The sequence below is a fragment of the Herpailurus yagouaroundi genome, unplaced genomic scaffold, assembly GCF_014898765.1.
Source record: "Herpailurus yagouaroundi ecotype Mexico unplaced genomic scaffold, PumYag 206, whole genome shotgun sequence".
NCBI lineage: Eukaryota > Metazoa > Chordata > Mammalia > Carnivora > Felidae > Herpailurus > Herpailurus yagouaroundi.
Genome location: NW_024412437.1, coordinates 714917 through 734090, shown reverse-complemented (window position 1 = coordinate 734090; position 19174 = coordinate 714917). Strand labels below are relative to the sequence as shown.

General features: G+C 36.6%; 1 protein-coding gene across 8 annotated transcripts in view; it reads right to left on the bottom strand.

Moving 5' to 3' along the window:
• TANC2 (tetratricopeptide repeat, ankyrin repeat and coiled-coil containing 2) overlaps nt 1-19174 on the bottom strand; it is a 371370-nt gene that overhangs the window by 240781 nt on the left and 111415 nt on the right. For all 8 annotated transcript variants that reach the window (XM_040452033.1, XM_040452035.1, XM_040452036.1 and 5 more), the window contains one exon: nt 16219-16290. In XM_040452033.1, coding sequence (XP_040307967.1) covers nt 16219-16290 — 72 coding nt within the window. The remainder of the gene's footprint in view (nt 1-16218; nt 16291-19174) is intronic.

Sequence of the window (19174 nt, the reverse complement as noted above, 5' to 3'; positions counted from 1 at the left end):
TCCCTCTTGCCTTTAAAGACATAATTCATACTGGAAAGAAATCCATGAATATATACCATGTAGGAAAGCCTTCAGCCCAAAATTTTCTCTTGTTCTACATAAGAGAATACAAGGAAATAAATCATATGAGTGTTTTACAAGTATCAGTATGATTACATATTTGAAAAACATGATTAGGTTCCAGTTCCAGGAAAGATGGAATAAGCATATTCCACCTTTACTCTCCCATTGAATGCCAAGTTTAAACCCTTGAAAGAATGCAGAGAGCTCATTTCCAGCTTCCTAACAGGGAGGGGGAAAAACAACAACTGAGAAGCACTGGTGAAGTTCAGGGTATATGGGCACACAGGCTTATTGACCTAATTCTAGGTCTACAGAGCACCTTCCCCTCCCTGACACATTACAATTACATTACTATTTACCACAGCTTATTTTATGCAGTATGTCGTGCCTACTTTTCAGCAGAAACTTATAAGGCATACTAAAAGGCAAAAACATACAATTTGAAGAGACGGAACATGCATCAGAACCAGACACAGGTATGGCAGGGATGTTGGAATTATCAGACTATGAATTTTAAAAATGAAATACTTAGATATAACTGTAACAACTTATGTACAAGAACTATATAAGGGAAACTACAAGACTCTGAAGAAAGTAATCAAAGATCTAAATAGATGGAAAGATATTCCATGTTCATGGATAGGAAGAATCAATATTGCCAAAATGTCAGTTTTTCCCAAATTGATCTGACAGAATCAATGTCATCCCAATAAAATCCCAGGAAGTTACTTTGCTGATATTGACAAACTGCAGCTAAAGTTTATTTGGAATGGCAAAAGACCCAAAAAGTCAACTCAATATTTGAAGGAGAAGAACAAAGCCAGGGAACAGACACTGAACTTCAAAATTTCCTATAAAGCTATTAGGAATCAAGGCAGTGTCATAGTGGTGAAAGAGCAAATAGATCAATGTAAGAAAATGGAGAATCCAGAAACAGACTCACATAACTATAGTCAACTGATCATTGACAAAGGAGTAAAGGCAGCATTGGAGAAAAGATAGTATTTTCAACAAATGGTACTAGGAGGACTGGACATCCACATTTAAAAAAATGAACCTAGACACAGACCTTACACCCTTCACAAAAAATTAACTCAAAATAGATTATATACCTAAATATAAATGCAAAACTATAAAAATCCTAGAGGATAACACGGGAGAAAATCTAGATGACCCTGGGTATGGCAGTGACTTTTTAGATACAACCCCAAAGGCATGATCCATAAAAGACATAATAAGCTAGACTCGTTAAAATTTAAAACTTTGGCTCTGGTGGGGCACCAGGGTGGCTCAGGCAGTTGAGCACCTGATTCTGCAAAAGACAAATGTAATACAGGACCGTTATCTAAAATATACAAGCTCAAAAACAAGAATATGGAAACCACAGTTAAAAAAAAAAAACAAAAGACCTGAACAGGCATCTCACTGACGAATAGATGAAGAATATCTGGCAAAGAAACACATGAAAAGATGTTCAATATTATATGTCATTAAAGAATTACAAATTAAACCACCACACACCTATTAAAATGGCCAAAATCCAAAACACTGACAATACCAAATGCTGACATGGATGTGGAGCAACAGGAACTCTCATTCACTGCTGGTGAGAATGCAAAATGGGAGAGCCACTTTGGAAGACAGTGTGGCAGTTTCTTACAAACTAAACATACACGAATCTTCTGATTCAGCAATTGTGCTCCTTGGTACATACCCAAATGAGTCAAATATATATTCTCACAAAAACCTGTACATGGATGTTTATAGCAACTTTATTCATAACTGTCAAAACTTGGAAACAACCAAGACATCCTTCAGTTTATGAATGGATAAATAAACTGTGGTAGATCCAGGCAATAGAATATCATTCAGTACCAAGAAGAAATGAGCTATCAAGTCATGAGAAGATACTGGGGCACCTTGAATGCACACTACTAAGTGAAAGAAGCTAACTGGAAAAGGGTACATACTATATGATTCTGACTTTTCCACTCAGGAAAAGGCAAAAGTATAGAAACGCTAAAAAGATTAGTGGTTTCCAGGGATTAGGGGGAGGGAGGGATGAACAGCTGGAGTATAGGGGATTTTTAGGGCAGTGAAACTATAATACTATAATGGTGGACACATGTTATAAAAATGTCAAAACCCATTGAATGTACAACATCAAGAGTAAACCCTACTGTAAACTATGGACTTTAGGTGATAATGATATATCAAGGTAGGTTCGTCTTTTAAAACAAATGTACCAGTCTGGTGAGGGATGTTGATAATGGACAAGGCTATGTATATGTGAGTCCAAGAGGCATCTGGGAACTATGTACTTTCTACTCAGTTTTGGTGTGAACCTAAAACTACTCTAAAACATAAAATTTAGTTTTAGAGATTTTAAATGCACAAACATAAAAAACAAACATAAAGGTTGCATAGAATAGCTATCTGAGGACTCCGAAAATTAACAGTACCTGGCAGATTGGGAAAGGAGTACCAAGTATGAACTTTCATTGAAGTGGTGATGAGTTTACCATTTTTTTTTCCCTCAGGTACTGCCTGACCTGGACACTCAAAACTCAGAAGTGTATATATACCAGCTAAGAAAAAGCTCCAAGAAAATCCCTCCCTTGTTGGTGAGGAGCAGGAAAGAGGGCCTTTATTGGTCTCAGAAACCAGGGAAATCCCTTTTCACCCTTATCTTCTATCCCAGTGTCCAGGCAATTCTATGTCAGAAGCAGCACAGAGATGGTAGTAGTGAGTGGGCAGGTACCTGAAACCCTGGGGAAATGGAACCCTTTCCTCTGACCCCAAGAATTGTGATCCCAAGAGTATAATTTACCCCAAAGGGTAAATCATCCCTGCTCTCCTGCTCTCCCTCTGTCCTTTTATCACTTGATTTAGATATAAACAGTTACAGCAATCTAACAGCACAATGGAAAAAATTGAGTCTGTTTCTTAGCAAGAGTGCTGGGAAAGGAGGGAGCTGGAAATTGTAAGATTGGGGTGAGAAGGGATATCAAGAAAACAATCCCATTGAGTTGTGTATGAACTTCTGGACTCAGAGCTCTGTGTGCATGGATCTGACCCTAAAGGCATACCATAGGCTTTGAGGCCAGAGCAACAAGATGTACCACTACAATGATCCCAGAATGGACATTGGATCACATACATGGGACCTATCTAAATAGCACTGCAAATGCTTAGAAAACCAAACTGACAATGGGGCAGGTAGGAGGGCAGGTAGGAACCTGTGTCCTGAATATTTCCTGGCCATCTGGCCACTGACCACACAAAAAAATCAACATTCTCCTTAGGATTTAAATAAAACCCATGGTATCATATATAATATTCCAAATGTTCAGAATATAATCCAAATTATATGTCATATGAAGAAACAGGAAAATCTCAACATGAGAAAAAAAAGTTCATAAACAAAAGCATTCCTGATATTACACAGATGTTAGAATTAAAAAACACAGATGTTAGAATTAAATACCTTATGCAACTATTATAACAATGCTTCAATAAGTAAAGGCAAACATTCTTGAAATGAACAGAAAGATAGTCTCAAATCTGGTATATATTTTACACATGCAACACATCTCCCTTCAAAGCAGCCACACTTCAAGTATTCAATAGGCACATGTGCCCAATGACTACTGTACTGGATAGTGAAGTACTAGACCTATATCCAGAAATAAGTTTAATCCATCTCTAGAATATATGGTAAAAGTGATCCAATCACTAAACACTGGAAAGATTCAAGGGTGATGACTCTTCCCACATCCCCATTCAACCTACCTATATGGTCTGTGCAGAAGACAGACAAATCTTGGAGAATACCAGTGTATTTCTATAACTTACTCAGGTTGTGACTCCCAATGCTACTACTATTCTAGATGTGGTTTTGTTGCTAAAGCAAATCAACATATCCCTGATATCTGGTTTGCAGTTCTTGACCAGAAAATGAGATAATCAGCAACAGTATGCATTCAGGTGTTAGAGTCAGCTATATATTTTCACTCTCCAACCTCCTATTAATTCTCCTAGTCTAGATAATAATCTTAACTATCCCTCCATTTCACAGGACACCTTTGCTGGTCTACGATACTGATAATTTCATGATGATTAAGCATGAACAGGAAGCAGCAACTGATCTAGATACTGTGGTAAAAACATGCATGCCAGAGAGTGGGAAATAAATCCCACAAAAATTCAGAGGTATTCCACACTGAAATTTCTATGAACCCTCTGGTCTCGAGCAATCCAAAATATCCTTTCCAAGGTGAAGATGTTGTTGCATCTACTCTCTCTTACATCTGGGAAAGAGGTACAATGCCTATACCTCCTTGATTTTTTCAAGCAATCTATACTTCATTTGGTTATGCTACTGTGAAACATTTACCAACACTGCTGGATGTGAGAGAGACCCAAACCAACAGGAGGCTGTGCAAATATGGGCTACTTCACCTCTTGGGTTATATAACCCAACAGATCCAACGTTGCTTCAAGTATCTATGGTATATAGGGCTCTTACATTGTTATTGCAGAACTATTCAGGGAAGATCTCTAGTACTTTGTAAAAACAAACAAACAAACAACAACAAAAACTATGCCATCCTATGTAAATACTACCTTTTATTGAAAATTAGCTTTTGGCTTACCATAGGACCTTAGAATGAATGCTCATGACCTTGGCAGCCCATCATGAACTAAGTACTGTTGAACCAACAAATCAATATGATTGGGTGTGTACTGCAGCACTGCAGCAAAAGGAAGAAATGTACACAAGATTAGGCTTGAGCAGGTCCTGAACACACAAATAATTTGCATGAGCAAGTAGCCCAGATGGCCAAAGTTCCTACTCTTTCTATAGCTTCTTTTTACTTAACCTAGTAAATTCTCTATGACCATCTCACTGAAAAAAAAAAAAATCAGGCATATTTACTGATAGCCCTGCATGATAACATGCAGATAACAACACTATAACCCCAATTTGTGGTAGTCTTGAAGGACGTTAGTGAAGGGAAACCATTCCAGTGGCAGAAATTTGAACAGGGTCCCTAGTTGTTCACTTTGCCTAGGAATAAAGATGACAGAGGAACTATCCTATGCTGACTCAAGGAGAATGTTTAATGGATATTCAGAGATTTGAAAGGAGTAATTAGAAAACTAGTGACAAGGAAATCTGGGGATGAGGCATATGAACAGACCTCTTTTGAAAGGGCACAGAATAAATGAAGCAATTTATTGACTTTTTAATTTTTTTATGTTTATTTATTTTTGAGACAGAGACAGAGCATGAGCAGGGGAGGGGCAGAGAGAGAGGGATACAAAGAATCAGAAGCAGGCTCCAGGCTCTGAGCTGTCAGCACAGAGCCCGACACAGGGCTTGAACTCACGAACTATGAGATCATGGCCTGAGCTGAACTCAGATACTTAACCGAATGAGCCACACAGGCGCCCCCAAAAAGAAGCAATTTATGTCCTATGTGAATGCTTACCAAAGAGCAAATTGCAGAGAAGATGCTGAACAACATAGCAGACCACATGACCTATTTGGAGGACTCAGCCAGTCTTTTTACACAGCCACTCTAGCCTTGTCCAAACAGCTTATTAACAAAGTGGCCATGGTAGCAGGGATGGAATTTATCATGGGCTCAGCAATATGGATTTCCACTCACTAAGGCCAATCTGCCCATAGCCACAGCGGAGTGTCCAATATGCCAACAGTCCATGCTTACACTGGGGATGAGGTAGGTGGATGCCCCCAATATATGGCACCATTCATGGGATGGTCAGCCAGTTATCTTTCTACTCATTTCTAGCCCCAGGTAATTTCCTCTTCCTTCTTAATAAATCAACCATGAATTTAAAATATTCTTTACAGTATGAAGGTTTTCAGGTAGTCTTAGTCTGCCCCCTTGTGGGAACCAGCTCTTTAATCTCTCACTGGGAATAAGACTAAATCCAACCTGTACCTCAAATAAAACAAAACAAAAAATGTACTCATTCATAACTTTATCCCAGGCTCTCCTAACAGGTTTCTTCTTCATCCTTTGTTATCCAATTTTGTATGGTCCTTCATTAAAGGTTATGAAGTTTTTCAAAGAGGTTTTACGATTTTCATTTGTTAGAAAAACTCTGATAAATATATACATACACATGTATATGTATGTATATATATCAAAGTTTATTTATTTAGAGAGAGAGTGAGTGTGAGTGGGGAGGGACAGAGAGAAAATCCCAACCAAGCTCCACACTGCCATTGGGTAGCCCAATGCAGGGCTTGAACTCAAGAAACCATGAGATCATGACCTGAGGCCGAAATCAGGAGTTGAATTCTTAACCGACTGAGCTTCCCAGGCACCCCACGTATATTTTAAGTCAAAATCTTTCTAGATGTTTGGAAAGATACCTTTTCCAACCTTTTTAGTTGCCATTCTTTTATTCCTTTTCTTTCATAAATATGGATAAGCAGGGAGAAGTTTCCACAAGATTTCTAGTGTTAACTAGGCCAATTATCAGAATGCAAAGTAGAATACTTAGTATGTTCTGACACAAAACGTGTTTGGGGTTGCATATGCCAAGAGTTTGATATATTACTAGATGAATGAGTATGAACCAGTTTGTAAATCTGAACAATATATATGAGGAAATGGTGAAATACATTATAGATTACTTATGCTGTGAACCATTATACAGATTTTTAAAAGTTAGAAATTAAATATGTTACTGGAGGGATGGTCATGCTATCTTGTTAACTGGGAGAAAACAGAACTAAAATTGCACTTTATTTTTTAAAATATTCAAATTTAATCTCTCTCTCTCTCTCTCTCTCTCACACACACACACACACACACACACACACACACCCCTACCTGCATATGCCAGTATGAGCTCAGGGAAAAAGCATGGCAGGATACAGACTGAATATGGTTAATATTGGTTACTTTAGGGTAGTGGAAGCTAAAGAAGCCTTAATGTGTTCTTTTAAAATATCTACCTTGTTGGTAAAAAGTAATTTTTTAATTAGTAAAATTATTATATCTCAAGTTAAGAAATATAAAGCATGGCTAAAATAGGTAAACACATTCTGAACTATCCCTAGAACATCAAGATAGAAATTGTTGGAAAAAGGGCCAATTTCAAGTTTAATTTTATGGAAAAGAATATTACACAAAGATTAATCAGTATTTTAAGTTAAATCTCAGAAGAAATATAGGACTAGAAATAAAGATACTTCAGAGGGATTTATCATTTAAGGTCAGATCTTTTCTTCTGGATCTTTTTTTTTTTTAATGTTTATTTTGAGAAAGAGAAATCACGTGCATGCGCAAGTGGGGCAGGTACAGAGAGAGAGAGGGAGAGAGAGAATCCCAAGCAGGTTCCCTCCTGTCAGAGTGGAGCCCAACACGGGCTCTAACTCATGAACCATGAGATTGTGACATGAGCTGAAATCAAGACTGGGACTCTTACTTAACCAATTGAGCCACGTGGGTGCCCTAAATTTGTATTTTAAATATCAGAACAGAAAGGTTCTAAGTACATGCTACCAACAAAGCGGATTGAAACTTCTGATATAGATTAGTACAATGTCTGAAATATTTTCCTATGGAAAATAATACCTACTTCATGGCATTATTCTGCAAATTAAATGAGGATTATGTGAGAGCACCTCATCCAGAGCCTGGCGCATAGGTATTATTAAAGTTTTATTTTCTTTATTCTCAAAGCAATCTATTTTGAAAGCTACACGATTTTTTTATCACAATGATAAACTATTAAAACAATAAAAAATCTTATTCTCTAGCAATGCTACTATACCAGATATACTCTTACAATGACACAAAAATTACACGCTAAATACTGAAATAATTTTCCTTATCATTTTATGTAATAAAACAATGTTGGTTTAATAAAGCCAATGTTGGTTTCTTAATAAAGAAATCTCTGTAACTTACCAGACTGAAAAATAACTTGTGCATGTTTCAAGAGCAGGAACATCTCACTTATGCTAAATATTTTATATATTAGCAAGGAAAGAAGACATCACATTTGACAATTGAGTACATTATTCCTATAAATGCACCAGCATGTACTAATCAAATAAAACTGGATACAGATAATGGGAATCAAGCAAAGCCAAACACTGTACAGTTTCCCAGTCTTCCAGCATGAACGGGTCATGAGCATTATTACATCAACACGCATTTTGTGTGATCACAGACTGATGCCTGCATAGTACTATCCTTGCAAAAGTAAATAAAAATTGCGTTTCAACCATATCACATTGACTCATGCATTTATTTAATATTTAGAACCAAATAAGTTCTGTTATATATATGGATGACCTCTAATGAAAAATCATTTGCTGCAGAAAATAGAGCCAGTACACCAAAACTACTTGTGATGAAGTAACACATGAAATACAGAACTGGAATTCATAGAACTGATGAGCTTCCTTGGTCAACTGAATGGCTTAAATACAAGATACTGGCACTGTGCTAGATGCAAAGATCCTACTGTTAGTGAACTCTTAAATTACTAGGAAAAATAGGGATGATCAGACAAATAAGACTAAATACAACAAATAAGGAGCAAATGGGTGGCTCAGTTGGCTAAGCGTCCAACTAGTCATTTCTGCTCAGGTCATGATCTCATAGTTTGTGAGATTGAGCCCTATGGTGGGCTCCAATCTGACAGCAGGGAGCCTGCTTGGGATTCTCTCTTTCTGCTCCTTCCCTGCTCATGCTTTCCCCCTCTCTCTCAAAATAAATAAACTTAAAAAAAAAAGACTAAATACAATAAATAATGTAATCCGATTATATACAACATGCTATACTGGAAAGGAGAAAATAACCACCCAACCTCAGAAGGCCTTAACTTAGGGGCTTAACTGGAACAATCAGTTTTAGAATCAAATTCTAAGTGCCTCATTTCACTAATCAATAGGTAGTTGGTAGTCTGATAAACTACCCACATTTAAGAAATTTCTTACACTGCTTTACTTTATTAGTTAAGTAACAGAAGTGAACACTGAATCACTATGTGGCCTAGGCACATCCATATACCTTCCCAAGCACCCTAAGTGCTACTTGTTCATTCTTTTACTCAACAAATACTGACAAATTCATATATGCAAGTGTTCTAGGGCAAGAATGGTGAACAAGATAAAGTCTCTGCTCAAATAAACCCTATTTTCTGGTAGTTGAGACAACAAAAAAACAAGTAAATAAATATTTTCAGGTAGTGATAAATACCACGAAGGTTAGGGCTACATATTTCATAGGATGGTCACAGAAGACCTCTTTGACCTGAGGAGAAATCTATAGCCTTTTATTCAAGAAAGAGCAAGTGTATAGGCCTAAATAGAAAATATTCAACATATTTAAGTAAAAAGGTCAGCAAAGAGGAAGCAAAATAAACTGTGGAAGGAGAGGGAGATCACAGAGTTAGAATACTAGGAAAATGGCAATTCAAGTAGGGCCCTATAGGGAATAATAAAGCCTGGAGTTTATTCTGAATGTGATAGAAAGCTACTGAAGAATTTTATTTCAAGTCTGGGGAAATATATGATTTGATTTGTTTTATTAAGAGCACTATAGCTATCACATGGACAACAGACTACAGATCTACAGATTGACAAGAATGCAAATAAGACACTATTAAAGGAAAGAAATGATGGTAGTTCAGACTAAAATGGCAATAACTGAGGTGGTATGGAATGTCAAAAAGTATTTTAATTTTTTTTTTTTTTTTTAGAGAGAGAAAGTGCACGCGCAGGTGCGCACGCGCACACACACACACACACACACACACACACACGTGAATGGGGGAGGGACAGAAGAAGGGGGGGAGGGAGGGAGGGAGGGAGGGAGGGAGGGAGGGAGAGAGAGAGAGTCAATCCTAAGCAGGTTCCAAGCTCAGCACAGAGCCCACTGCAGGGCTTGATCCCACAACCCTGGGATCATGACCTAAGCTGAAATCAAGAGTCATATGCTGAACAGACTGAGCTACCCAGGGACCCAGAATTTGTTTTTTTATTTTTTTTAACATTTATTCATTTTTTTGAGAGACAAAGCATGAGTGGGGGAGGGGCAGAGAGAGAGGGAGACACAGAATTCAAAGCAAGCTCCAGGCTCTGAACTGATAGCACAGAGCCTTACACAGGGCTCGAACTCACAAACCGTGAGATCATGACCTGAGCCAAAGTTGGATGCTTAACTGAATGGGCCACCCAGGTGCCCCCAGGCACCCAGAATTTGTAAGAACAAATTCTTAAAGCATTATAAAATTTTTAAAAAGCCAATAATAGAGGAGAAATGTTAAGAAATCCATGGAAGACACAAACTAGATGCAATTGGAATGAGGAAATTATAGCCCAGAGCATGCGTAGGAGGATAACTGTGAAAGATGAGTGTTTCCAAGTCTGTTTTAAGCACAGAAGTGTGAGATGCAAGGAGCAGGAAGTGCCCAGGGGCAGCGATCTGATCTGAATGAGTGGAGTAGGATCGGATTCACTGCAAGTAGTCAGGCATCTACCATCTCCCACATTTGATAAGCAGAAGACATCATAGGTCTCTGCCCCTAAGCTAGAGCAGTGAGTGTGGTATGTGTGAGTCAGAATCCAATGCACCCGAGAGACAGATCAGAGGCCAAGCTAGTTAGTTAACACACAGGAGAGCTTATCATGCCTAAAGGATAAGATAGCTCACCAGACACCTTACATTACATGTCTGTTATTATCACTGGAGAAGAGACATTAAATAGAAACTGAATCCACAATCAGGCAGGGCAGATTATCAGGCATTATGTACCTATATAGGCTTATCAGTTGTTTAAAGTTAGTGTATGTTATGAACAGACTGCCATCTGTTCTGGTTGATGTTTATGGCATGTTAATTGTTAAATAATTTGAGTATTACCCCTTCAGATAGGCAAACACAAAATATAATTAAATGGAAGAGCTCTAGTTATGCGGTAAGGTGGAATAAGCACACTCCACCTTAACTGAATCTAACTAAAATCCCTGTAAAGAAGATAGAATAGCTATCTGAAGACTCTGAAAAATAAAAAGTAGCAGGCAAATTGTGGAAGGAAACCAGAGTTTGAAGGACAACCAATTTGGTGGCACATTTCCTCTTGTTATTTTATTTCCCCAAACTCCCAGCCTGAATTCAAAGGAAATCCAAATCCAAATCCTGGAACAGCACAGCAGGGATGAAAGGAAAGATCCAAGACAAGTCTTCTCTTCCTGGTTAGACAGTATGAATGAAGGGGGTGAGGAGGGCTCCATATAGGACAGAGAGAGTGGGGAAAATCCTTTGGCTTTTTTCCCTTTTTACCTTTTTCTTCTAGCTCGGACCCCTAGACAAACCTATTTCACTACTGACAGCTGTCACTGAATGGATACTTAAACCTCTGAAGGAGGGGAATCCTTTTTGACCAGAAGAACAGTGGTATGAGGAATAGGATAGAACAGAAAGGAGAAATAGATATATCTACACTTAGTTTGAGATTTCAATATTCCTTTCCTAATAATTGAGAGAATGAGCAGACAGAAAATCAGCAAAGGTATAGAAGACATGAACAACACTATCAATTCAGCTTGACCAGATTGGTATTTTATAGAAACCTCTACCCCAAAAGAGCATGATACACATTCTTTTCAAGTGCATACTCAACATAAGATCATTTCCTGGAACACAAAACAAGTTTCAATCAAAGAAAGTGTGTTCTTTGATCACAATGAAATTAAATTAGAAATCAATAGAAGAAAGATATATGGAAAATTCTTGAATATTTGGAAACTATAATAACACACTTCTAAATAATACTGGGTTAAAGAAGACAACACAAGGAAAATCAGACAGTATTTTGTACTAAATGAAATCATACTCATCAAATCCTGTGAAATGCAGCTAAAGCAGTACATTGAGGGAAATTTATAGTACAAAAATTCCTGTACTAAAAAGAAAATTCCAATGACCTCAGCTTCTACCTTAGGAAATTCGAAAAAGAAAAAGAAATTACACCCAAAGCAGGAAGAAGAAAGGAAATAATAAAGAGCAAAGCAGAAATCAATGAAATACAAAATAGGAAAGCAATAGAGAAAATAAATGAAAACTGAAATTGATTCTTTGAGATCAGTAAAATTTATGTATCTCTTCCCAGAATGATAATCTCAAAGAATACCCAAATTACCAATATCAAGAATGAAAAAGGTGGACATCACTAAAGATTCTATAGATTTTAAAAGGTTATTCAAGAAGAAATAGATAATTCAAATAGTCATATTTTAGTAAAGAAATTTAATTTATATTTTAAAACTTTCCCATAAAGAAAATTCCAGGTCCCGATGCTTCTCTGAGAAATTCTATCAAACATTTAAGGATGAAATAATACCAGTTCTACACAAAATGTTCTAGGAAAATTGAAGAGGAGGAAATTTTTCTCAAGTTTCAACTTATTCTAAGAGGCCAGCCTTACTCAGATACCAAAATCAGACAAAGGCACTGTAAGACAAGAAAACTAAAGGTCAATATCCCACTTGTTTTAGTAAATCAAATCTATCAACTGTACAAAAAGAGGCCACATAGACCACATTTGCTCACTGGGCTTTACAACTCTCCTTCCTGACTATAATGGCCCAAATCAAATAATGGAAATATTTATACCACACTGGAATAAACTGATAAGACCAGCATGGACAGCAGCTACCCCAGACCCTGCCCCAAGGACTGAGGACTTAATTCTGAAGAAAATCTCGATTCCTACACATTATCTGTTTTCCCTTGAATTTAGAACTTTTTTCACTTATTTCATATATGTATCATCTTTTCAACCCTAGGCCTTTCGCCAACTGTTTAAAATTTTTCTAAAGATAATTAAATGCATCAGGTTTCTATCAATCTCATTTTCATGAAACAACACTTCTGGAGGCTTCTAACCTACTCTAACCTAGGCTGGTTGCCCTCTTTTCCTATCTTCTCACTGTCATCCTGAAGATTTCTTTACCTTTCTCCTTTGAATTTCCTATTTCCTACAACCTATATCTTCCTTTTATTTGTCTGACTTTCTCATTTTGAGGAATCATATCCTACAGATTCCTAAGAAAGAGTACAAGGCAGTCACAACAAAAAGAAAAACAGTCTTAAAAGACTGTATGATTTTCTTCTATTTCTCTAAGAATGTCAATAATGGTTCCTTTATTTTCCTCTGCAAAATCTTTGTTCTCTCAAAGTTGCTTTATTCTGTTTATTTTAATCTATTTCATACCTTAGAGGGTATGAAATACCTAGTAACCCTTGGTTAGTTGCTAATATTCAAGAGAAGAGGACTAAGAGGCTAATTGAGAGCTGTGATACATAGAATGATCTAGCTGGGCTGTTTATTTAAGGAATCTCTGATGACTACATTTTGTGTCTTTCTTTTTAGTCAGATTGTTCAGAAAAGACTACACCAACCTCCTGCCTGAAATATGAAGGCCTAACTGCCAGCACTCTGGTAGCCAGTAGGATAAAGACAACTGGAGTCCCACTGTCCTATTTTCAGTACAGGACTGCCCTCAACTATGTTTGTTAGGTGTCTCCCAGTCTAGAATTGCTATTTTATTCCAAAAAAATAAATTCCTGTGCTTTGCCAAGGTTAGGAGTGGGGAGCTGGGCACTTGCCCGGCAGACTGGTTAGCTAATTTTGTGGAAGAGGTCTCAGGAATCAAGTGTTTCTTCAACAGACTTTCCACTAATCTTCCTTTTGCCTCCATTTCCACATGCTACCATTCTTGAGGTTTTTTTTCTGGAGGGTAAATCAGTTTGTTTTCTTGCCTTGCTCTGTTATTGCATTTAGGGTTCAGTTTTTAATTATTCATATACTCTACAGTTTCTAAAAGTGTGTCCATGTTAGCTTTTCTCCAATCACACTTTACTGATCTTTTAGCAGGTTTCTGAAAGGAGCAAAAGTAGAAGTGTGTATTCATCCCATCTCTTCATCCCTGATAATACAGATAATATAGACTCCCATTCAGCTCATTATAAATGGCTTTGTATTTTTTATTTCCATCTTTTGAATAAAGAGATAATACAAACAAAATCTTCAAGAAGGTAAGAAACACAATTTATTAGTTAGCTCTGATGATGATGCCATTCCTGGTCATTTTTAACTGAGATCAGGTAGTTGTGCTCAAGAACATGGAGATCATTGATTTTGTTGTTATGAAGTTCATACTAAGTTCAGCTGTTTTTATTAGAATTCAACTACACTCACTGATTTGAAAAAAAACTTTAACAGACAAGCTCAGGGGATATAAGTAAATGAATAAACTCTCACATCTATATCTGTGACATTTAATACAAATTATGATATTAAAAATTATAATATTTAATAAAAATTAGTATACTTTTAAAAATTAATTTCTCCTAATTTTATTTTTAGGGTCTTTTGTACATGAGCTCATTTTCTTTCCTTCCCCCTCCCTGCAGGTTTACTGAGATACAATTGACATATGACATTATGAAAGTTTAAGGTGTACCATGTGTTGATTTGATATATTTATGTACTATAATTCATTTTTTCAAGTTCTTTTTTCATATAAAAATGTTTAAGGGACGGGGTGCCTGGGTGGCACAGTCGGTTAAGCATCCGACTTCAGCCAGGTCACGATCTCGCGGTCCGTGAGATCGAGCCCCGCGTCAGGCTCTGGGCTGATGGCTCAGAGCCTGGAGCCTGTTTCCGATTCTGTGTCTCCCTCTCTCTCTGCCCCTCCCCCGTTCATGCTCTGTCTCTCCCTGTCCCAAAAACAAAAAAAAAAAAAAATTTTAAGGGGGAAGAAAAGAAAACAATTAGACAAATTCTTGACATACTTATACCATGTGTATTAATTAAAAATGAATAAATACTAGTACAAGTTAAAATTTGCAAATGAACCTGCATATATTATTCCTCTTTTTATTCTGCAACAAACAATTTTATAAAAATAGCACAACTCTAAAACTTGGGAAGAGCAAACTTGGAGAAAAAAGGGAATAGGATTATGAAATAAATCAGGAACTTTAATAAGATTAAAACACCATAAATTTGTAACTCTAAGCTTTATTTTATGTATAAGTAAAGATTCTCTAAAAATCACACACACTGACTGCCTGAGATTTTATAATACATTCATCAGTTTGGGTTCTCAATTCTCATAGAGATCATTTCATTCATTCAGCAGTATTTATTTAGTAACTACTATATATCAGGTACTTATTCTTGGCACAAGAAATACAGCAATGAACAAAACAAACAAAAATCTCTGCAATCATGGAGCATTCATTCTAGTTTTGGACAGAGAAAATAAAATAAATAAAAAGTGGATAACTACTATTTTAAATAAGTTAGTACATATTTAAATAAGTTAATTAAGGAAGACCTATCTGAAGATTTCATTGATACCAGATATTTTTTACCTAGTTTGGAAGTTGTCACTTCAAAAAACCAGTCTAAAGCACATACTAAATTTTAAATAGAAAAGGAAACTAATTAAGAAAATCCTAATTCAAGATGGAAATTAGAAACAAAAATTATTCTTCTGAGAGAGCTAAAACAATATTGCATTGATGAAATTTTATTTTTAAAAATTTTTTTGTTTAATTATTTTTGGGAGAGAGACAGAGCTCGAGCAGAGGAGAGGCAGAGAGAGAGGGAGACACAGAATCGAAAGCAGCCTCCAGGTTCTGAACTGTCAGCACAGAGCCCAACAGGGACTCAAACCCACAAACCCGAAATCATGACCTGAGCCCAAGTCACATGTTTACCCAACTAAGCCACCCAGGTGCCCTGCATTGATGAAATTTTACAAAGCCAGTGTGTTGTTATAAATGTAAAAAATTTACTTTTGGTTGTATTCCAACAGTGATATCCAGACATGTGTCAAATGCTCCAAAATTACTTAAGACCTTATTAAGGTATTACCATTTAAAAAAAGACATGACACCAGTTTTCATTTTATCTTGAATAAATGATATCACAGAACTTTTAGACTGTAACATTTAAAGCTGTAAAGGAGAAACTAGAATATCCAAACTAGACCCAAGGAAACCCCAATCCTCAGATTAAATACTAGAAAGGAATAACTGATATCTTGTCTTTTTCATTTTAATAATAAATTTAATGAAAATTTACCTTGCCCAGAGCGGCTTTGGCGAGAGTCTACACTTGACTGTCTTCGATCCGGTGGTTCCTCGCTCCCTCCATCTATATAAAAGTAGAAAGAGAGCAAATAGATAATGAAATTATCTATGGTGCCATCTGTATCTCAAAACAATAATATCTATCATTTGTTTTTAGTTCTTATAATCTTAATCATTAAAATATTTGAGGACTTTTTCCTATATAAATGAAAAGTTTTTACACATATTTTTTTGAGGACAGTTTACATTTCCCTCTGGAAGTCTAAAGAAATTCAAGGTGTTTTTTTCCCTACCCCTATACTATACACTCTACCTCACACGTAATGAGTAATTTTATCAACTCTAAAGTTCACTCACAGATTCTAGTACAGAAGCTTTGATTTAAAGATTTAAAGCAATGTCTAAATTAATTACAGCTGTTTATTTGTATAAAGTATGTCAAATAATCCCCTGGACTCTATGTTTTACTAATAAAAATTATATTTAGAGGTCTTATGAGAGATAATAAGAAAATTAGGTAACACATGAAACAGCAATATAAATCAGAATCAGAAAAACTCAGAAATGAGGAGACAAAAACTAAAAACTAGAAACAAAACAAAAATCATTTCAGTACTGAAGACTAAGCCGTAAGAAAACAAGCACAAATAAACATAACAAAAGACCTTAAAAGAAACAGAGAGTAAAAAGGAAGAAAATCTTTAACAAATTAAAAAAAAGAGACATTAAAAAGGATGTGAGAAGGTGCCAAATATCAGAGATAAGCAAAGAAGATTCAGCATAAGACCAAAAATAAGAAAAATTAAAAAAAGAAGCCCTAAAGGAGAAAAACAAAGTGAGAAAACAAAACAAATATTTAAAACTGTAATACAAAAATGCTTTCCCAGAAAAAAATGTGTATACGTTATATGTGATATATAGTTATATGTGTGTATAAATACATGTATACATTCTCACACACATATATATGTATATACAGTATATCTGAAACTACATATTGCAAGAGCACCCTGTGCAGTTGAGAAAATCAACTTAGATCAATGCACCAAGTAATTTTTTACTAAAATTACTGGACTTTAAAGAAAAAAGGGGAAAAAAATCTCTTGGGCATTTAGGCAAAAGCGTCACATGATTTAGAAGAGAAAATAATAAATTTCAAATACACAAAGAAAACTTGAACCAAAGATTTTATATCCAGTAAAACTAACCTTTTAGTATAAAGACAAACTGTTATCAACACGCAAAACCTCAGGGAATACTGTCCCAATGAACTTGTCCTGGCTCTTCTAGAGAACTAGCTATAGGCAATCAAAGCAACAGGAGAAACACCGAAATAAATCAGAGTTTTTAAATGGGAGATTACAGAATGTAATGGCTATAAGATCTGACAATGTAGATGCAGTGCTACCATAAAAAAATGGAGGGGATAGGGACACCTGGGTGGCGCAGTTGGTTAAGCGTCCGACTTCAGCCAGGTCACGATCTCGCGGTCCGTGAGGTCGAGCCCCGCGTCAGGCTCTGGGCTGATGGCTCAGAGCCTGGAGCCTGTTTCCGATTCTGTGTCTCCCTCTCTCTCTGCCCCTCCCCCGTTCATGCTCTGTCTCTCTCTGTCCCCCAGAAAATAAATAAACGTTGAAAAAAAAAATTTTAAAAAAAAAATGGAGGGGATAGAGGTTGGAGAAAGCATTTTAAAAAACAACAAAAAGTTAACTGATTTCAGTAATCAAAACCGGTGGCAATAATGTTCTGAGATCTTTACAAAGAGGGATAAAGCAAATGATTAATTATGGGATACTCTAATGTTATTGTCTCCTTGAGAACCAGAATTCTCAGTGTGGAAGAAAGAAAATATGGATATAAAAATACACAGAAGTAAAAACTCTGTAGTACTGAATCTACATTGCAAATGTAAGTACAATATTATAAGTCACGGGTATACCCTAGTTCTGTCCACTAAAAGCACTTACAAAGAGTGCTTGAGTGGCAATGACCACTCCTAGCACCCCGACTGTGATCTTGAAATGCCATTCTCCATTAAGACAAACCAGGACTTCTTAAAGAACTAGCTGGCTTAGGGGCACCCAGCTGGCTCAGTGGGTAGAGCATACAACTCCTGATCTCGGGGCCGTGAGCTAAAGCCCCGTGTTGGGCGTAGAGCTTGCTTTTAAAAAATTTTGGTTAGGGGCGCGTGGGTGGCTCTGTCGGTTAAGCATGCGACTTTGGCTCAGGTCATGATCTCACAGTTTGCAGGTTTGAGCCTCTCATTGGGCTCTGTGCTGAGAGCTCAGAGCCTGAAGCCTGCTTCGGATTTTGCGTCTCCGTCTCTCTCTCTCTGCACCTCTACCTCTCATGCTCTGTCTGTCTGTCTCTCTCTCTCTCTCTCTCTCTCTCTCTCAAAAATAAACATTAAAGATTTTTTTTTAGTTAAATTAAAAAAAAAAACAACCCTAGATAGTTTAGCAAAGGATATGTACTAATGAACCTGGACCATCCTGACGTGCAGTTGTAAGGAAACTATCAAAGACAATGTACAACTAGGGTCATATCAAAAAGACTCAGTAAAGAAGCTCTCACTGGTCATGAGATCACAATGATATCTACAAACAACATGACACTAACTGGTCACCTTCTAAGCATGATAGAAACCCAGTTCATTATCTTGAAATTTGGGGGGAAATGAAAGAATTAAATAATTCCTACATTTCCTATATAAACTGTACTGGTAGTCCAAGAGTACATAACAGAGATCTTCTATAAAATCATTCCAGACAATAAATGGGAAACAAGAAAAAATCAGAATATCACCATTTCATGAGTGAACAGCTCCAGAGGCACTGAATATCAATTACTAATAACACTAAAAAGGGAATAAACACCAGACACTGTATGTCTCCTGGTGACAGGAGCGCAGTTATAGTTTTCAATCAAACCTGAGTCTGGTCAAACTA